Source organism: Pan troglodytes, chromosome X, assembly GCF_028858775.2.
Source record: "Pan troglodytes isolate AG18354 chromosome X, NHGRI_mPanTro3-v2.0_pri, whole genome shotgun sequence".
In the NCBI taxonomy this organism is placed as follows: Eukaryota; Metazoa; Chordata; class Mammalia; order Primates; family Hominidae; genus Pan; species Pan troglodytes.
In genome coordinates this window covers 103,402,687-103,425,241 of record NC_072421.2, presented here as the reverse complement: position 1 = coordinate 103,425,241, position 22,555 = coordinate 103,402,687, and the positions used below count along the sequence as shown (strand labels likewise).

The following is a 22,555-nucleotide window of genomic DNA, read 5'->3' as shown; positions in this document are numbered from 1 at the left end:
AAATATTCCACCAGGAAATATAGACTGGAATGCCAACCAGAATCCTTATTCTGGTTGCTCAGGACTGTCAGGACCAAATACTACTGAGACTAAATGGAAACAACACTCAGTCAATGTAAAATAAGATATTATAAGAAAGAAAAGTACAAGCTGATTTATATACCCACATCTAGCTATTCTGAAGAAAGCATTTGGTAATCACTGAAAAGGCCACCATTCGTAGTTTGGCACATAGTATGACACCTGTGTGGCCAGTGAAAGCTGAGTGGTACCAGTGGCAATCTCATCTTCTTCGACAGAGAGAGATTTGTATGATTTGTACAGTACGTTTCCCTAATCTTTAACAAATATCAAACATTTTTTACTCACGAGGGGCTCCTTCAGCCATTTCAATGGCAGTAATTCCCACAGACCACACATCACTCTGCAAAGACAAAGATGACAAAAAAGTCACTTAAAAATAGGAAATTGGTAGTATTTAGAAACTCAAAACAATGTTTAGCTGGGGGTGTGGATGTCAATGCCAGAGCTCTTTTATGGGTTTCCCATAATGAAGCTTTATTATAGAGTGACATTATAGGAAGACATAATCTGAGCTACTGACCAGCCAGTACCTCACTACACAACAGGTTGATAGGGAATGGAGTTAAGCGCAAGGAAAGTTCATCTTGGATGCATTGATATTATTGTTTTACCTGAAATACCAAAAGAAACTTGCCATAAAGACATTTTATTACATAGACCCACCAGTTGTATCATCTTGGACAAATGTTTTAACTCCCTGTGCCTTAATTCCACTCTAAGTAAAATGGTGATAACAATAGCATACACTTACATAGGACTGATATGTGTGTGTGTGTGTGTGTGTGTGTACTTCAGCAGTTCCTGGAATATACTAAACTAAGGCTAGAAAAAGACTCTAGAAAATTCTCTTCACTACCAACTGTTTAGTACTTTTTTTCTTCAGAGTGTGGAAAGGGCACAGGGCTAGAGATACAACGGCTGGCTAAATGACTCCTAAACAGGTTTACTGAATTCTCTTTTTTTTTCTTCCTTGAGACAGAGTCTCACTCTGTCGCCCAGGCTGGAGTGCGATGGTGTAATCTCGGCTCACTGCAACCTCTGCCTCCTGGGTTCAAGCGATTCTCTTGCCTCAGCCTCCCGAGTAGCTAGGATTATAGGTGCCTGCCACCACGCCTGGCTAATTTTTTGTATTTTTAGTAGAGACAGCATTTCGCCATGTTGGCCAGGTTGGTCTCGAACTCCTGACCTCAGGTGATCTGCGGCCTCGGAGGTTAACTGGATTTTTAGAACCCTAGTTTATAGATTTCTTAGCTTGAGTTGTGATAGTCTATGCTTAAGACTTCTTTCAGTTACATGGTGCTAAAAACTAAAAATAAATAACGAATACAGGTGAAAGTCTTGGAAGACTGCAAAAAGTATACAATTATAAAGCATTATTTATAAAAAGCCACTTGAAGAACATGCTTCCATAGTCTTCGTAGCTCCTAACAGCACCGAACATAATAGACTGTCAGTAAATAATTATTTTGCAGATCATGTAAAGGGCACTTAAGGAAAGGGAAAAGAGATGAATCTTAATCAACTTCAAGTATTGAGTCCTAGGTTCCACTCAGGGAGACCACAATTAATTGTTTGGACTTATGTGGAGAGTGAGTGAGGTTTTTCCAGTCTATAGCAAATGCAGAGTTTTCTTTCCACATCAACCTTTTGAAATGTGTACATGGATATATGTATATTGTTCAAATTGCAGTTTCAGTGGAAATTTTAATAAATAGCATGAATTGTTACTTAATTTGTCTATTACACTGATTTTCTGTGGTTTTGGAAGTGAAACATGCCAAGGATTTTCTCCATTACCCTGAGTAATCAAATTATTTTTTGTCTTTTCTGGAGCTAAGTTACTGTGGGGGTTAATAATTGGCTTTACATTTATTCATTTTTAAGTTTACAATGCCCTTTGCTCCTGGAAGTTAAATTTTTATATACATATAAATCCACATTATATAATATTTTTACCAATAGGTTGCAAGCAACATAAACCACACATTCTGCCTCAAATGCAGGTAACTCTCAGTGGTATATACTTTGTCCACATTCTTAGAAAATATTATTTTATGAATATAATCAAACCACTTACTGAAATAGAGGCTTGTATTTCCTACTAGCATTTAATGTAAAACGTGGAGCTGCCTGCTTTTTATTTTTTGTTTTATCATTAAAAATAAATGTTAATCAGAAATCCTTTCCAAATTGTAATTTCCACTGTCTGAATTCTCACACTCACTCTGTAATCATAGGAGCGTCTTGGGTCCTCATCACAGTCAATCACCTCAGGTGCCATCCAGTATGGTGTCCCAATGAAACTATTCCTTCTTCCATTAGTTCTGCTCACCTGGGCACTCACTCCAAAATCAACTGCCAAAAATCATTATATGTCAAAATAATCAATCAGGAGAAAAAAGCTTAATAAGTTATTGCTTTAACTTGGAAAGCTGATACAAAAGCCACAATGGATAACAGATTTTCATCCCAGCCTAGCAAACTTTACCATGAAGTCTACTCCAGGAATACTGGGTAATAAGCTTTTCCTGCTATTTATTTTGGAATGAGACTCAGCAGTGCTATTATAAATCTACAGTAGGTTTGGCTGAATGTTTACCATGAATATTAAAAATAATGTTCTGTCGGGACACTCTGAACCTCCAAAATGATAACATATGTAGTGTTTGGACCTGGGAACCAAGCTGGAGGAAGACCAGAACTATAAGCAAGATCAAAGAAATCTAAAACTTATTAGCAGTTGATCAGGAAGCCTCACACATGATATGAGAAGGCTCTATCACACTGATAAAGAAAAATGAGTTTTTCTGCTAGAATTTAGTTTAAATTCCTACATAGACCTTTTGAATCAGATGCAGGTATTTACTGTGGTATCTACATCTTAGCTTAGATTATAAAAGTTCAGTCTTCTATTCATCTGTGGGATACATTATAAGAAAATATTTGGTATGGTATCCTCAGAAACAGAAAAAAGGCTGAAGTAGGCTGGGGTTATTTATTCCAGAAAAAATAAAACAGGGATGAAAAATGAAGTAGGTTTTCTAATTTAGAATGGTTTCCAGGAATCCAGAGGATGGCGAACAAAACTGACTAAAAAGAAGCTTCAGGAATTTAGGGGAAGAGAAGAAAAAGGAAAAAGAAAAACCTAAGAGTTTAAGGCAGTTTTAAAGGATCTAACAAGAACGACAACAACAAAAAAATGTCCACAATATTTGTGAAGATCACCATTGGGTGTTGTGCCATGTTTTTATCTAGATTTTTAAAAAGAAACAGGTTAAATAATTGCCCAGCATTCTCACTATCCCTGTGAACTGGCATTAGGGGCCAAGAATTACCTAGGAAGGCCGTAAGTTGCTATATGGCACATATCCAGAGGAGAAAATGAAAGGAGAAAAGACTAGAAGACTGATTAATAGAAGAAAATAAAAAAGAGCAAGAGAAAGAGAAATGAAAGCCAAGACGAGATGAAACCTCAACAATGGCATAATTTAAAGTTTTCTTTCATGACCTTACAGGCTGGAATATGAAGATTATCAAGCAATTGCAACTGCAATATAATCATTTTTCCATCTCTTTCCCTTCTATCAGTTCCTTTGGCTGTCATTAGGTTTGCTTTCTGAAACTTTCTTCTTATACTATGTTGCTTAAAAACAACTATAATCTTAAAATTTTAAAACAAATTGTACAAGAATTAAGTGCAAAATATGTGTGATTAAATTTTATAATGTGTTACTTCAAAATAATGATAATCTGAGAAATCTAGAACAAACTGTACAGGGACTACATGTAAAGTAAATCTGATTAAACTCTAATCCAGCAGTAGAAGGTCTCTCCTCCAGAGGAAGGTACATGAACTTTAGTGCATGGACATTGTGACAGATATTTCAGTGGTTTTTCATTTACGTACAATTTCTCTTTTGTGCTGTAAATGTTTGCGTTGACCAGCAACTTGACCCAAGTATATGACGGTGTTGCTCTATATGCGAACACAGTGTTTAGCCTTGTGATTAACTATCTATCCTGCGTATTTAAATGTGAAATATGTATGCCCTTCATGTATTTTTTACATTTTCATTGTTTATTCATTTATTGTTTAGAGACAAGGTATCTCTCTGCCACCCAGGCTAGAGTGCAGTGGCACAATCATAGTTTACTGCAACCTCAACATCCTAGGCTCAAGTGATCCTCCTGCCTCAGCCTCTCGAGTAGCTGGGACCACAGGTGCACACCACCATGCCCAGCTAATTAAACATTTTTGTTTTGTAGAGATAGGGTCTTGCTATGTTGCCCAGACTCCTCTTGAACTCCTGGTCTCAAGTGATCCTCATGCCTTGACCTCCTAAAATGATGGGATTATAAGTATGAGCTACTGCACCTGGCCTCTCCTTATGTATTTTAAAATTGTGTTTCTAGCTTTATAGCTTTTAGACAGACACAAAAGAAATAATACATTCTCTTGAAACTACTTTCACTTATTCCAAGAATAAACAATTACTACCTCATGCTTCTTCCACAAATGTTCAGTGAAAAATGTTCCTAATGAATGAACAAAATCTCTACTCTTGTTCTATCTGTTTAGCAAGAAAATGGGAAATATCTTAAGGTCATGTTCAGACACATGTTTACAAACTGTTGAAAAATAATGCAAGTGACTTATCCTCTATATCCATGGGATTATCTGCCACTACAATGTACTGACATGATTTTTATGGTATTCTTCTAAAAACTATTGATATTTATTTTACACATTAAAGGGTACAATATATTGTTCCCTATGAGCTTAAGGACAAGAAAATCAGAAAGTATGTGTGGTTATTTTCAAGTAAATTATATAACTCTGAACTCTGGCATAGAAAGCTAGGTACTTCCAGTCTTTTGATTTATAATTCTGAACTTGACTTGCATATTATTGGAGCATCGATTCTGATCAATATCATTTCTTTACATATCTGAAAAAATCCAAAGAAGCAATTCATCCTTACATAATTTAAAAGTTATTTGATATTCTTGAGAAATATGACTCTGTCATGTGAAATAATTTTTTTATTTTTTTAAATCCCTTCCCTTGGCATCGAAATTTGCACATGGTAAATACTCAATTCAATTGTTGAAATAAATATAATAGCTATTTCTAATAGAGGGTAAAGCAATGGCCAAAAAGTAAATCCCCATTATAATTCAAAAGTTGTTTTATCTACATGATTTCAAAGAAGCAGGTATGTGCATCCTCTTTCTTTTGCCCCGCCTCCTCTCCCAAACAAATTTTCAAATTTTGACTGGTTTTGCAGGCACGGAAAACCCAGCTCAAATAAGTAGAGGATATTGGCAGGGACATGATAGAAAGCATAGTTATCTTAAAGGAGCTTTCTCCATTAAGATGTTTTGGACTTAAAATACTATAAGAATAAACTTACCCAGTTTTACTTCAGCATTATGAGTCAGCAGCACATTCTGACCTTTGATGTCCCGGTGAATTACTCGGTGTGCGTGAAGGTGAGCTAAGCCCTGTATATATTTTTTAAAAAGCCACATCAGTATATATTTCTTTCTTTCTTTCTTTCTTTCTTTCTGGTACAGTTCTTAGTATTTTTGGAAAAACTTTTGATAAGAGAAACAGCTTAATTTTGATGTTTCAGACACAATTCTTTCTTTAGGCTGGAATCACTACAACCCGTTCCCAGAAATATGACTTTTGGCTATAAGGAAAGGAAAATAAATCAGGACACCCACGAAAAAAAAGAGCACCAAAAGTAATGTTTGTATACATTGGGCCACTTTACCTTCCTTTTTAGCCTCCGTATTTCCAACTAGCCATAAGAGTAAAGATCTGGACATCTTGAATATCACAGCTCAGCTATAGTTTTGCTCTATTTCTTACCCAACCATTTGTTTAGTCCAAAATATTTTCTAGTCAGCTTTGTAGGCTGAGAATTTAGGGGAATGTGGAAATTCATTTTACAGCATTTGTAATCTGTGTTGGCTTAACACTTTGGCTCTAGCCCATTCACCACTAAAATTTACCCGTGACCTGGCTAACCGATGATGTGGTATGCAATGTTAAGCTGTAGTGAGACTGCCTCAGACACTAACTGGAGATTCATAATAAAGTAACAATAAAACTGCTAACATTTATTGAGCCCTTATTCTTTGCCAAGGATTGTACTAAGTGCTTTACATGGAATAAATTACTAATTCTTCTCAGAAACCCTTTGAGGAAGGTGTTAATATCACCCTTATAATATAGATGAGGAAAGTGAGCCTTGGAAATATTAAGTAACAGATTCCAAGTAATAAAACTTATCCATAGTAAACTAAATGTAAACTCAGCCCAGAGTTTGAACTCTCAACCATTTACACTATTATCACAAGTGAATCCAACCAAAATGACAGGAAGGACATTCTAACATTGTATGAGTAGTACTGTTCAATTCTGTTAATATCCTTCTTGGATGACCCTAAGAACTGAAGTCACAAAAGATGGAATTTGGTAGATCAAGAAGATTGTTGCTCTCATCCAACTGGGTGTGGAAAATAAAGAAATTTAAAATGGGGGCAGTAATCAAAGAAAATGTTTGTCTGCCAAAAGGCTACAGTTGGTTTGAGGCCATTCCATAAAATACTGACTTCTTCTGACTCATCTTCATCTTAATCTATGATGCTTGTGCTATGTTTTTGTTTAAAGAACTCTAAAATAATAACAACATAATAAATAATCCAAGTGGTCATTTCCATGATCCACTGAACACAGTAGTCTTAATCCGACAGAGGTATTAAAGGCCATGATTTCAAAGGAGTTTGTTACCCAGCTTATTTAAAGGCGTCAGCTGCAAATCGGCTTTCTCAAAAGCTTTTTGGCCTTTTCAGATATCCTGATGCACAGGTTATGTTTGGAATACCTAAACTATCTGATGTGAGCAGGTATAAGGTGCATTGTATATATTACTCCCAGGTTCTTAAAAGATCAGAAGAGAATGACTATATGAAGACTCACCTGAAGGATTTCTCGGCAGATATAAGCAATCCAATCTTCTTTTAAACTCTGATTTCTGGTCATTCTCACTACATCAGTGACCGAACCTGCTGCACATAACTCCATCACCATCTGCAGGAAAGCCAGCAAAGTATAAAAAATTAGTGTCCAATTTTCTGAAAATATCTGGAGAGTTTTAGTCCATATGGCTTGTATCTATATGTAATGTTTGGAGATTAAGGCACTGCAAGTACTGCCTCAATTGTCTGATGGAAGACTCCAAAGGCTAGCGAAATTAGAGAGAGTTGGATTAAAACCAAAGATTTGTGGAGGCAGAGAAGCCAGGTATTTCACCAGAGATATTTAACTGGAAGTTGGGGTTTGAGCTATGTCTTGAAGGATAGGTGGTGTTTGTATATGCTTAAAAGGAAGAACATTCCGTTTATGGAAAACTAAATAAACACATGCTTTTAGAAAGAAGTTTGTGCAAGGAACAAACCTAAGTGACGACTGGAATGGGAAGGAAAGGATGGTCAAGGAAACAGTTTAATCAGGGGTGAAGAAGCAAAATATGGAGGGTCTCAAAAGAGTTTACATTTCAACATTAAGGCTAGGTTTGGTTTTTGTTGTTTTGTTTTTATTTTCAAATTCCAAACTATTTTCTCCAAGATACTGGCAAGCTACAACTCCAAGGTGGAATTTGTCAATTGCATTCCTGTGGGATAATTTCATCCAAATGGGATTGCTACTAAGGAAAACCTATTTTAAAACTAATATCTTCAATAATATTTCATTCAGATTTTATTGTATTAATAAACTCAGTTTCTCAGAAAGTTTATTTTTGACACATATAAATTGAGGGCCCAACTAGTAAATTTTCATCCAGGTTATATGAGTTAACTAAAGAGTGATGTACAAGAGCATATAACTATTATAATTATCCTAGCAATATTTTCTTTGAGTACAGGTTTATGTATTACTGCCCACTTCAAAAATACTTTATCAAAAGAGCAAAATGTCTTTTTTTAACTTTATGCAAATTAATTATCACCATAGATGAATGGAAGCAAAAGGATAAACTCAAAATCATGACTATTCAAAAAGTCTACCTTACTTCCTGTGGAATATTAAGATCTTCTTTTCAGAAAACTACTCCCCTAATTTACAGTTATTCACCATTGATATTATTGCATGTCTTTCACCTGAGTACACTTTCACCAAAAAGAAGAAGAGACAGCCAAACAAAACGAAAACAGATAAGCCACAAAAAGTTGATTTTCACGTGGAGAATTAAGCATTGACTATATTGAATGGGCACAACATGTACACTGTGGTAACTCCTCATTTTGAACCATGACAAACCAGAATTAAAGCCATTCAACTAACATAAACCCTGGAAGATCTTGCTTATATTATGTGAGTCAGAAGAGCTCAACTATAAAAGGAATGTAAGACATTCTCAGTAATTTTCCTAACTTTGTAAGCATGGTGCCTGGTACATACACTTCTTTATTAATGGTCATTATTAAGCTATTTACTTACTTCCTATTTGTTTTTCTGATTTATATAGGCCAAAATTTGTGAAGTGTCCCATGAAAATTCTTATCTTCACAAATAATTTATGCATTAAATGTTTATTCATCCTTCAGATCTCAGTTCAAGCTTTTATTCCTCAAGGAAGATTTTCTCATTTCCCCGCTTAATTAAGGTTTGTTATTCACCCACAGACAGCCATGATACTTCTCTTCTGACCAATTATACATTTATGTGTGTGATTATTTGATTGACGCTGGTCTTTGCAAATAGATTGTAAGCACCACTGGGTCAGAAGCATGTCTATTCAGCTTACCATTTTATCCTCAGCATCTAGCACAACACCTGACAAATAGATAGTTTTCAATTGATATATGTTGAATGCCTGAATGAATTGAGTACTAATACATATCCAGTAAGGAGACTGCAAAATTTCTCACACTTTGCTATACTATCAAGATGAAAAAAAACTTGTAAGTGAAAATATATAAAAAAGACAAATGGTATATGCCAAAAAAAATTCCTCAGTAACTAAACTATGCAGCCATATTTACTAAAATCTCAACTGGAATTGTCAGAGAATAGAGGATGCATGTTAACTGGACATTTGAGAGAAAACAGAGTTAAGCTGAAGGTCTATAAATTTGGTGGTTCTCAAAGTGTGGTGATCAGTCCAGCAGTAGCAGCAGTATCACATATGAACTTATTAGGAAGGATAATTTTTTGGACCCACACCCCCAAATCTACTGAATCAGAAATTCTGTGAGTGACGCCCAGAAATAGGTGTTTTATCAGGCTCTCTGGGAGATTCTGATGGCTGCCAAATTTAGAGAACCACTGTTTCAATTCCACCCCTTGTTGAAAACCATTCTATAATGTCCACTGTCCTATTTTCTGAAGTCCATTATTTAGAATGTAATAGAATACTTTATTGTCACTTGAAGATACTGAAAAGCTTTAGTCATTATTTTGAAAAAATACTACTAACTTGGACATGGAATGGAAATGCAGCAAGTATAGAGATCCAAGTGTATACTAACCCCACCTTATATTCTAAATATTCAACTTTTAATAAAGACATCCTTGACCAAAACTGATTTTCTTGTGATTTAACTATTTTTACCACAGTGGAGGGCAGCAAAAATTCTGGTAACTGTGACTTAGGTAGCATAGGTTCCATTTATCCTCTACAATTTATATCTTATTGATCTAGAATTTGTGATACACCAGGCATAATGACTAAGAAAAGGATAAGTCAACTTACCATTTGGAAAAGAGTTTCTTAGGAGTTATGTTTATCCATAAGTGCATATACTTTGCAAAAACTTAAAATGCACCCATATGCTCATGTCAAGTGCTAATTAGAATTTATCCTTATCCAGTCATTATTTATTAGTTCATTGGGTAATTTCTGTAATAGCAACCATAGTAATTACATAAAATATTTGAAAATATTTATGTTGACTATTTCCAGTATTCATTTGAGTCCTCCCCCATCCCACCAGTAATCCCCTTGCCAGGCACTTAAGTTATTTTCCCATATTTTATCACTCTCATCTCCAGGAATCAGAGTATATTTTGCCACATGATATGGTTTGGCTGTTTCTCACCCAAATCTCATCTTGAATTGTAGCTCCCATAATTCCCACATGTCATGGGAGGGACCTGGTGGGAGGTAATTGAATCATGGGGGCAGGTCTTTCCCGTGCTCTTCTAGTGATAGTGAATAAGTGTTACGAGATTTGAGATTAATGGTTTTATAAAGGGGAATGCCCTTGCACATGCTGTCTTGCCTGCCACCATGCAAGACATGACTTTGCTCCTCCTTTGCTTTCCACCATGATTGTGAGCCCTCCCTAACCATGTGGAACTGTGTCAATTAAACCTCTTTCCTTTATAAATTTCCTTTATAAATTATTAAGGCTCAGGTATGTCTTTATGAGCAGCGTGAGAACAGACTAATACAATAAATTAGTGTCAGTAGAGTGGGGCACTGCTGTAAAGATACCTGAAAATATGGAAGCAATTTTGGAACTGGGTAACAGCCAAAGGTTGAAATAGTTTGGAGGGCTCAGAAGGACAGGAAGATGTGGGAAAGTTTGGAACTTCCTAGAAACTTGTTGAATGACCTTGACCAAAGTGCTGATAATGATACGGACAATATGGTTCAGGCTGAGATAGTCTCAGATGGAGATGAGAAATTTGTTGGGAACTGGAGCGAAGGTGACCTTTGTTATGTTTAAGCAAAGAGACTGGCGGCATTTTGCCCCTTCCCTAGAGATATGTGGAACTTTGAACTTGAGAGAGATAATTTAGGGTATCTTCTGGAAGAAATCTCTAAGTAGCAAAGGGTTCAAGAGGAATCAGAGCATAAAAGTTTGGAAAATTTGCAGCCTGATTATGCAATAGAAAAGAAAAACCCGTTTTCTGAGGAGAAATTCAAGCCAAATGCAGAAATTTGCAAAAGTAACAAGGAGCCAAACGTTAATCACCAAGACAATGGGGAAATGTCTCCAGAGCATGTCAGAGATCTTCACAGCAGCCCCTGCCATCACAGGCCCAGAGGCCTAGGAGGAAAAAAAAATGGTTTCATGGGCCAGGCCCAGGGTCCTCTTGCTGTGTGCAGCCTAGGGACTTGTTGCCCTGTGTCCCAGCCACTCCAGCTGTGGCTAAAAGGGGCCAAGGTACAGCTTGGGCTGTTGTTTCAGAGGGTGCAAGCCCCAAGTCTTGGCAGCTTACACATGGTGTTGAGCCTGCTGATGCACAGAAATCAAGACTTGAGGTTTGGGAGCCTCTGCCTAGATTTCAGAAGATGTATGGAAACTCCTGAATGTCCAGGCCGAAGTTTGCTGCAGTGGCCGGGTCCTCGTGGAGAACCTCTGTTAGGGCAGTGTAGAAGGGAAATGCGGGGTTGAAGCTCCCACACAGAGTCACCACTGGGGCACTGCCTGGTGCAGCTGTGAGAAGAGGGCCACTGTCCTCCAGAACCCTGAATGGCAGGTCCACCGACAGCCTGCACCATGTGCCTGGAAAAGCCACAGACACTCAATGTCAACCCGTGAAAGCAGCCAGGAGGGAGGCTGTACCCTGCAAAGCCACAGAGGCAGAGTTGCCCAAGACCATGGGAACCCACCTCTTGCATCTGCATGACCTGGATGTGAGATATGGAGTCAAAGGAGATCATTTTGGAACTTTAAGATTTGACTGCTCTGCTAGATTTTGGACTTGCATGGGGCTTGTAGCCCCTGCGTTTGGGCCAATTTCTCCCATTTGGAGCAGGCATATTTACCCAATGCCTATACCCACATTGTATCTACAGTAACTAACTTGCTTTTGATTTTACAGGTTCATAGATGGAAGGGACTTTGCCTTGTCTCAGATGAGAATTTGTACTGCAGACTTTTGAGTTAATGCTGAAATGAGTTAAGACTTTGGGGAACTGCTGGGAAGGCATGATTGGTTCTGAAACGTGAGGAGATGAGATTTGGGAGGGGCCAGTGATGAAATGATATGGTTCGGCTCTGTGTCCACACCCAAATATCTTGAATTGTAGCTCCCATAATTCCCACATGTCGTGGGAGGTAACTGAATCATGGGGGCAGGTCTTTCCCACGCTGTTCTCATGACAGTGAATAAGTTCACGAGATCTGATGGTTTTATAATGGGGAATTTCCCTGAACATGCTCTCTTGCCTGCCGCCATGCAAGACGTGACTTTGCTCCTCCTTTGCCTTCTGCCGTGATTGTGAGGTCTCCTCAGCCATGTGGAACTGTGAGTCAATGAAATCTCTTTCCTTTATAAATTACCTAGTCTTGGGTATGTCTAATGGCAAAAACCACGATTATTTTGCGCCAACCTAATAGCATTGTGAGACCAGATTAATACACCATACTACCTTAACAGTTGTGTGCTAAGTTTTCCTGTAGATGCACAAAAGTGATAACTCACGAAAACATACATCCTTGGGTAAAACTTATTCTTATAGAATAAGAACAGTGTAATTAAAAACATACCCAAAGTTGGTGCCGCTGACCAGGGGGACTCAGCTTGAAAAATGCACCATAGAAGGACACAATGTTTTTGTGGAAAGAGTACTTCCTCAGAAGGTTGAGTTCAGTCCTGAGATCCTCTTCCTCATCCTATGGAATAAGAATAGACAGCAAAGCTCCTAAGCTGTGCAATCAATGACTATAAGTCCCTAAAGTACAGTATATCAATGAAGGAGAATCCTATGGCAACTAATTATATCCAACAGCAATTTATAATAAAATCTCAACTAAAATTGTCAGTGAATGAAGACCTCTGGTTAACCTGGAGTCTGGGGGAATAAATAGGGTAAACTGAAGATCTTTTAGTTCAGTGGTTCTTAAGGTATGGTCCCTGGACCAGCGGCACTGGCCACTGTATAAAATTTTCACTGAGTGGAGTCATTATATTGTTGTTTCTTTTGTAACAGTTTTATTGAGATATAATTCACATACTATAAAATTCACCCATTTAAAGTGCAAAATGCAATGGTTTTTAGTATATTTATAGAGTTGTGCAATCATCACCACAATCAATTTTAGAACATTTTTATCACTCCAAAAGGAAACCCCATATCCTTTAGTTATCATCCCCCAATTCTGCCACACACACACCCCAACTCTAAGCAATCACTAATCCACTTTATGTCTCCGTAGATTTATCAGTTCTGGACATTTTATATAAATGAAATCATATAACATGGTCTTTTGTGACTAGTTCTTTTCAAAGTTCATCCATATGTAGCATGTAACAATGTTTCATTGCTTTTGGTTTACCATTCATCAGTTGAGGGATGTTTGGGCTATTTCTACCATTTAGCTATTATGAATAATGCTTCTATGAACAGTCATGTCAAGTAACTCTATGTTTAATGTTTTGATGAAATGACAGACTGTCTCCCACATTGGCTTTACCATTTTGCATTACCAAGAGCAATGTATGCAGGGGTTCCACTTTCTCTATACTATCACCAACACTTGCTATTTTCTGTTTTATTATTATAACCATTCTAGTGGGTGTGAAGTGGTGTCTCATTGTGGTTTTAATTTGCAATTCCCTGATGACTAATGATGTTGAGCATCTTTTCCTGTGCCTATTGCCAATATGTTCTTCAAGAAATGTCTAATACAAAATTCTTTGTCCTTTTAAAAACTGGGTTGTCATTTTATTACTGAATTGTAAGAGCTCTTCATATATTCTAGATACAAGTGCCTTATCAGATAGACAACTTGCAAATAATTTCTCTCATACTGTGGATTGTTTTCTCACTGTCTTGATAGTGACCTTTGAAGCACAAAAGTTTTTATTTTAATGAAGCACAATTTATAAATTTGTTGTTTTGTTGCTTGTACTTTTGGTGCCATATATAAGCATCCACTGTCAAATCATAGGTCACAAAGCTTTATCCTTGTTTTCTTCTAAGCATTTTATAGTTTTAGCTCTTATACTTAGGTGTCTGATCCATTTTGAGTTAACTTTAATATAAAGTAAAAGTCCAACCTCATTATTTTGCATGTGGATGGACAGTACCATACTATCTTGATTATTTGGTAATCCTTTACATTTTAAAGGTATTGGTTTGTTCTGTGCTGATCTTTTAAAAATTTTTATTATTTTTTCACATTTTATTTATTTATTTTTATTTTTTTCGATAATTTATTTTTATTAATCACAACAATGGTACATGCATACCAAATATAGAGAAATATACTAATAAAATATGTAAGGGGTCTACTCTCACTGAACATTTTCCCCAAGCAATATTAACGGTTTAGTGTATATTCTTTCAGACATTTGTATATGATAATGCAGTAGCTAGAGCTATGACAGAGATAAATGCATAAGGATATGATCAACACACACACACACACATACACATACACACACACGTATATATATAATTATCAATATATAATATATATAATATAATTATCAATATATAATATATATAATATAATTATATATATAATTATCTGTATATATAATATATAATTATATATATATACATGTGTGTCTGTATGTGTATGTGTGTGTGTTGATCATATCATTATGCATTTATATATATGTGTGTGTGTCATTTAAAAAATCCAAATAAGCTCTTATTATTTTTAATATTCTGCAATTTTCATGTTTTAATCAGTATATAAAGCACATCTTTCCATATCAATAAACAAATGCACTTCCTTCTTATGGCTGCACAAGATTGCACAGAAAGGATATATGGGTCTGGCACTCAGGGGACAAGTCAGGTCTAGAAGTATTGTTTCTGAGAATTATCTATATAGTGATAATTGGAGCCATCTGGTTAGATGAGATCACCGAGGTACAATATATAGCTTCAAGACAGCTCTAGCAGAAGACAGTGTGATGTCAGTCAGAAAAAAACACCTACCATGGGCATTAGGACACCGAGGTTTAGCACTGATAGCCCAGAGTAGGAAATTCACTTAATCTTCCTAAAGTTCAATTTATTTTAAAAGAATGATAGAAGATAGCAGCCATTACCTATCTTCATGGAATGTTAGTGGGACCAAATGGGATAACATAAATAAAGTTCTTTGAAATCTTTGAAAAAAATTATATAAATGCAATGTATTATCACAAAATATCATTGTTACTTGACTTCTTTGAATTACTCCGAGCGCTATCAGAACTATACACTTCCCTCCACTGTTTACCATAATCTACAAACATCAGCCTCCTTCATTCCCAGCATATTAATTATAGTGGAGTGACATGGAAAGCAATTCTCTCAAAGTTTCAGTGATGCCTGCTTGTACCATGATAGCCAAGTGGTTTTGATATTCCTTCTGTAACTCTTATTTCTCAGCCAATCTAGAAAAAACTCTTTGCTTCTTAATAATTTGAAAACAATTACACTTTTGTGTATACAGATGCAATACACTTGAGAAAAATATCTTAAAATGTTAACTTACAAAAAGACAACTTAAATTGTTAAAATTTTCAATGAAAATATAATTGGTTTGTGCATTTAGGTATTATGATCCTAACTTAAAGGAAATTACACATCAGGAAATAAGATTCACATATGTGAATGACACAACCAACGGTGAATACAAAATAGTTGAATACATAATAAAGTTGAAGGTGATGTGAGATGACTCAGGAAGTGATTCTGTACTTGAGAAATGGATTCCTCACTGACCTCCTTTGAATTCATAGTAGCTCTAAATTTTATTTGATTGTAAATTAAAAAGCTCTCCTATTTCATCTATAATAGTTCAATTTATAAAAATTATTAAGAAATATTCTTATTGTTGAAAGTGAAATATATTTGTAGAGTGTAAAGAAAAGAAGACTTTTGGCCTGGCGTGGTGGCTCACACCTGTAATTCCAGCACTCTGGGAGGCTAAGGCAGGTGGATCACTTGAGGTCAGGAGTTTGAGAACAGCCTGGCCAACATGGTGGAACCCCATCTCTACTAAAAGTACAAAAATTAGCCAAGCATGATGGTAGATGCCTATAATCCCAACTACTCGGGAGGCTGAGGCAGGAGAACCACTTGAACCCAGGAGGCCAAGATTGTGCCACTGCACACTAGCCTGGGCAACAGAGTGAGACCTTGTCTCAAAAACAAACAAACAAACAACCAAAATCTTTTGAATTAAAGACTTCCGGTTCTGAAATCCAGTGAAAAAAAGATTTCTTTAACTCTTTTGACAATGACCTAGGAAAGGGACAATTGACATGGAAAATAATTACGGGATTAACCACCAATTTTCTTTAGTTCTCCCCAGCATTTTCCTCAAACTATACTGACTTAATGACTGAAATATAGGGAAATAAGTCTCTTAGCTGAAATGAATTGGTAACTAAACATAACTCAGTTATTACCTTCTCTCTTAGCTAATTCTCTAAGAACCAGCAGGAAAAATAGGCAACTACTTTCTATATTTAGGTATAATGTGGCTAGGCTTTAAAAATACTTATGACATAAATATAAAGCAGTGCACTAGGCTCTGTAGTGTCTCTAAGTTGACTTAACTTTTAGTTATAAATTATCTTTCCTCCCCTAAAATGCCCGGTATTTATATCTCGTAAAAAAAAAAAAAAAAGTTTGCAATGTCAGAGAAAATGGCTGGCAGTTGCAGAACATTCTTTAGTATTTCCCAAGGATTTTCCACTGGATTTACCTATAAACATTCAACTACTGGAAAATAAATCTCTAGACACCTATTTGTCTTATGGGGGAAAAGGATAGGTCCTGATATGTGCAGTTGAAAATCTCAGTGATAGGTTCCCTCTTTCTATTTATTTGTGTAATAAAGTCATGACAACTTGTGGTATGAGAATTGCATGAAAGCTCAGGCTAGAGTCTCATCCCAACCTCCCAGCAAAGTTCAGTTAGTAAGTTCCCTTCAAATTATCTTAATCTGTTTTCTAGAAAGGTAAAAATCCTGTGGCTTTAATTCTTGTCATGTAAGATCCTTAAACTTTCTGCTTCCCCTGTGATGTGGCCCTCCTTTGAAATGGTAACAATACCTGGCACCGCATAAGACTAGCAAACCACAGGGACTAGCTATTATAGAATATTTGTGCGTACGCACTCTCAGTTTCAATTAAGTTGCCAAGGTTCTGCTGAGAGGAATATGAACTCATAAGTAGTGCAATAAATAGGAATGAGAGGATGGTAGGAGGTTAAGAATACAAAGAACAAGTGAAAGAGAAGCAGGGGCAAGACTGAATTCTTTCACTAGTTTGGTAGCTTGATGTTAAGGTGATTCCTTTTCTTTTTGAGTTAGAAAGCTTATGTGTCCCGGAAAGAACAAGAGATGCGCTGGGCTCTGGGCAGCTATGTAGTTGCATTTGTGATGTCTCTTTTTCTATGAGGAACCTGAGACATAGAAAGGTAAACCACTTTCCCAAGCACTTTTTGGCTATTTAGTGGTAGACTTGGGATTTGAACTCATGTTTCTGGACTTACATATTATTGCTATTTCCATAAACCCCTGGCATCTAAGAGATGTGTGTGCAAGTCACATACTTTTTATCCTAAAGGATTCAAGATAATTTAGAGATACTGACTGGATGATTAGCTAGCAGTTATTTTTTCTTACTAAAATACATAATCAGATAATTCAAAGTCCCCAACTAGAAAAACCTTTTAAGAGTGGGTTTCCCACATAAATGTAAACTCCCCCAAAACAAATAAATGAAGATCAGATATGTTTGGGAAGCGTTAGTGTGTTTGCCACTCTGAATTAACAGGAAGCTGAGCTTGTGAGAAACACATAAGTACATTATATCCATCAGACCAAGTGGGTAATTTAAAACTCTCACACATCTTCCAGTAATATGATGCTACAGCATTTCCTGGCTTAGGGCCAGTTGATCACAGACTGGCCTGAATACCCTGCGTTTTGTCAAGAGGAGGCAGCTCAAGGATGCCAGAACTTCCTTTGTAATTTCATCCAATTCTAGAATCAAAATCCTTTTCTCTAAGGAAAGTGTGCCAGAGAGGGTTTGGGACAGGTCTTTAAAAAAGTTTTATTAGCACAAATGTTTGATGAAACCAAAATTAATAAAATAATCATATTTTCCATACCTTATCTTCTGCGGCTTCCTAAGCTACAAAAGCATGATACTATCTGTTTTAGCTGGTCCTCTGGATATGCTTAGTCTCCTAACATGAATTATAGACATAACAGGAGCCTAGTACTTAATAGATGAGTCATGAGGTTGTTTAGTAATATCTTTCTAATATAACTAGAAAGTTTCTGAATGTGATTGTGTTAGTAAAAGGGTTATTTTTAATGTGCCTGAGACATATTTACTAAGTCACAAAATGCTAGAAATATTTGAGTCTCATGTATAGCTGACTGCAGGAGAGAAAAGTAGGAAAAAATATATCAATTCATTATATTGATAAGAGCAAAAATTCAACTTTTGGGCCCATACAATATTTTATAGATCACCAATATCTACTGAAAAAGAGAGATTATCTTTGGTTGGTTTTATTCTGGAGCCAGAGAATTGTTGGTATCAGAAAAACTGCTCTGAAGGTAAGTCAAAAAGCTGCACATAGAAAACATGTTCATATTCTTTCATGTGTTCAAGTATGGTACCAGATGTCTGAAGACCTTGAGGCTAAGTGGTTGGTTTGTTTTCTGCCTGCTATTGCTCTTACAAAAAGCCGGGGGGCGGGGGGGTGGGCGCGTGGGGCATTCCTCATTTGGTACAAACACGATGGTAATGTTTGTTAGAATCACAATGGAGGAAAAGCAATTAGTCCAGAATGTCATGATAAACGTGTGAAAAGGACCTTTCCAAGGCCAATTTTAGGCAAAATTTGCTGTAGATCGCATCACCTCCTTTCTTGTTGCTATTCAGCCAGAGGGTTCTATGCTCTGTAAATTTACGCAATTCCTCACCGACAGTCAATGCATTCCTATTCAAGGGCCCTTTTCTCCTATCTCCTACTCTCTGATATATGCTAGTGCTCATATATGATGATTGAATCTAAGTGAATATATTAAAAGATATAAATATGTTATCACTTTCAGGCAAGAATACTTTTAGTAGCAGTCTTCTAGAGATAATGACACAATGCAAAGGGAGAAGTTAAAAGCTGAAAATGAAAGGAAAGACTACTTGGGTATTAATGAGAACTTTTAGTACTCACGCTGTATCTCCACCCAACAGATTTTTGATATTTATTCACTCTCACTCGCCTTCCTATTTCAGGTAAAGGGGTCTGTAACCAAGAATAAAATGTTATTAGATGTACTGGTACACTCTAAAAATGATTTATGCTTAAGTACTTTAAGCTACGTTAGCACTCAATGGAAAAGTAAGATAACATTATTCCTCTCTCAATTTTCTCCAATAGTTTTAATTTTAAAAACCAAATTCTTATGACATACAGAAATTTGGCAACAAATTCATGGTAGTAGATTTAACTGCTGTAATAATGGGAAAATTACAATTTGTTATTAGTAAAGTGCTTTATCCTCCTTACAAAACCAGTTAATTGACACTAAACTTCCATGGGTTGAACATGATTTTTAAATATTTTAAAAGTCAGAGTATCTGAAATGTAGGTTAAATGTATGTCAAGGTCTCTTAAGTTAAAACAAGAAAATAAGTATTTTAGAGAGTCTCACTCAAAAAGTAGAAGTTTGATTATTTGGAAGCCATGGATTGTAGGGCAAAATAAATCTACAAAACCTCAAAATCCCTCGAAACTCACATTGGTTTGCAACTTTTGACATTTACTGGCAAAACTAAAAGCACACAACTTTTTTTTTAATTCAGCTATCATTTCTTTTTTTATTATTATACTTTAAGTTCTGGGATACATGTGCAGAATGTGCAGATTTGTTACATAGGTATACATGTGCTATGGAAGCACACAACTCTTTAAACAGTTTCAGCAATTCACTTCCTGCACAAATTGGAAAAAGCACAGTTTATGGCCTTGACAACAGTTCAGTGAATGTGTATAGCTTTTCAAACACAAATTTCCCTTTAGGGTATAGTGAAGTAAAATTTTTTTGACCTTTTCTATGTTTATGATAATATTATCTTGAGAAAGTGTGGCACTCACGTTGAAGAAAAAGAACAGAAATCAGTGCTAGCAAATTCTATGCCAATATGTTATGAACCGTGACACAACTTTATGAATGTTACCAGGAACGGTGCCAATTAAACTGTCTCTTTTGCTCATCTGTCAGAAAATACATGAAAAATGTGCATTTCTGATAAGTCTCTTCCTTCTACCTGTCATTGAGAATCTAATGGCCTCAATTATGAGAGGAAATCATTGGAGAGGGAAAATAATATGATGGAACACAGCAGGATTAACCCAATATTAGAAGCAATCTCTTCTTTGCTATCCCTGGAAACAAATAGTCAACTAGAAACAGAGAGGAGTACAGATATATTCCTCAGTGTTATAGAATACCAAAATATGTGGAACTTCTGCTGTGAAACAAGCATTGTTTTATGTGGATATATAATAAAGCAATAGATATAATACACTAATGAATAAAAGTAATATTAAATGATAACTATAATAAATCCAGATTGATGTAATAATTATTATATAAAATAATGATTTAAAAACAAATACAATATTTTCTGAGTTGTGTATCTCAGGAACACAGTCCACTAAGGGAAGAGAATACAGGCAATTTATAATATTACCTTACGAGCGTTCATCACTTTAACAGCTGTAAATGCACCAGTCTTCTCATGAAGTCCCTGAAATACAGGATAGTGATAAATATCAAATGCTGGCTAGGTAATCCAGCTATCAAGAAGCAATCAAAGTAGAAAATATTAAAATTAGTGTCGAATACATTGTATGTTATAAAATATAAAATATATACAAATGAAATATATAGTATTATATAGAAAACAGAAATATTAAATTATCAACATTTTAAAGAAATCACCATCCCACTCAAAACACTCGACGAAGGTTATGGAACAGTTTGGCTGTTTACATCTGTAGTAACTAGTGGACATAATTGCCTATTTAAAGTTATTGCTTACTTAGTGTCTTTAATCTAGGTTTGCATGGCACCAAAGCATTTAATCTAAATGAAAATTTTCATTTAATCTAAGTGAAAATTTTCTATTGAAGATGGCAGAAAAGGAGTTGTTGTACTAAACATTTTTTCAATTGATTATGTGATACTATGCAGACATCTTTCCACTGGACTCTTCTTCAAACACAAAATATTTACCATGTTAGCAAAAATATTAGCCATGCATTATCTCCATAATGATCACTTAGTGTGAGTGATTCATAATTAATTCAACAGCCTCTAAACTGTTTAATATGTCCTGAATCATATGAACCAAAAATATTTATAAAAGGAATAAGTTCTAGAACATTCTCTCTTATTGAAAAGATGATGAGTTATAAGAGCTTAGATCTTACCCTAAATGCAAGTATAAGCTACAGATTTGTAATTTTTAAAGGTGAACACATAGGTTTGGAATCAGATCTCCTATTTTGTGGCTGGTACCTTCTAGATATATTCCAAACTGTAGTCATAGAAAAAATCAGTATAACATTACTATGAGTAATAAATAGAATGCCTTATCTGATATTTCTCAGCAGAAGGTTTGATCTGGGGGCTGTACTTGGTTGAACAGTGTCCCCTCGAAAATTGAGGTTCACCTGGAACCTCAAAATGTGACCTTATTTGGAAACAGGGTCTTTGCAGATGTAATCAAACTATGATGAGGTCATATGGATTTGTTTGGTCAATGTCCGGTTTCTTTATAAGATGAAAGGAAGGGAGATTTGAACGCAGAGACACAGAAAGGGGTGATAGTCATGTAAAAGACAAGAAGAAATTGCAGTGATACAACTACAAGCCAAGAAATGTCAAGGATTGTTGATAACACCAGAAGCCAGGAAGAGACAAGGAACAGTTTCCTCCCTAGAGATTTCAGAGAGAGAATGGCCCAACAGACACCTCAACTCAGAATTCTTATGTCCAAAATTGTGAGGGAATACATTTTGTTTGTTTTAAGCCATCCAGTTTGTAGCAATTTTTTACAGCTGACCTAAGAAACTAGTACACAAGGCAGGAAAGACGGAAACTGAGCAAGGTAATGTGCTTGACTTGGGATAGGGTTCAGAGACTAGTAATCAAGGTACAAGGAAATGTCCAGAATTGGGTGAGCAGTTTAGGGCAGAGCATGCCAGCCACAGAAGACTAGAATTTTTAAAGGAAAGGTTATTGATTTTTAAAGTTACAGGTTATTGATTGATCAGAGAAAAGTAGGAACCCAAGATCAAGACCTGTCTGTTTAACCTAAAGTCTTGGGAAACAAATGCAAAGGCAAAATCAGATTTACATGAGAAGTGGAAATGAGGCAGAGTTTGTAAGGATCAATCCATGAAGTAATACTATCAAGTTCTAGAAACAATTTTCTCTTTTATCAGACAAAAAGCATTATTTT

General features: G+C 35.9%; 1 protein-coding gene across 3 annotated transcripts in view; it reads right to left on the bottom strand.

Moving 5' to 3' along the window:
- NRK (Nik related kinase) overlaps positions 1-22,555 on the bottom strand; it is a 135,613-nt gene that overhangs the window by 57,135 nt on the left and 55,923 nt on the right. For all 3 annotated transcript variants that reach the window (XM_016943991.4, XM_016943990.4, XM_016943992.3), the window contains exons 3-9: positions 20,780-20,836; positions 19,257-19,328; positions 12,601-12,726; positions 7,076-7,186; positions 5,499-5,589; positions 2,309-2,439; positions 370-424 (exon numbers count right to left, since the gene is read on the bottom strand). In XM_016943991.4, coding sequence (XP_016799480.1) covers positions 370-424; positions 2,309-2,439; positions 5,499-5,589; positions 7,076-7,186; positions 12,601-12,726; positions 19,257-19,328; positions 20,780-20,836 — 643 coding nt within the window. The remainder of the gene's footprint in view (positions 1-369; positions 425-2,308; positions 2,440-5,498; positions 5,590-7,075; positions 7,187-12,600; positions 12,727-19,256; positions 19,329-20,779; positions 20,837-22,555) is intronic.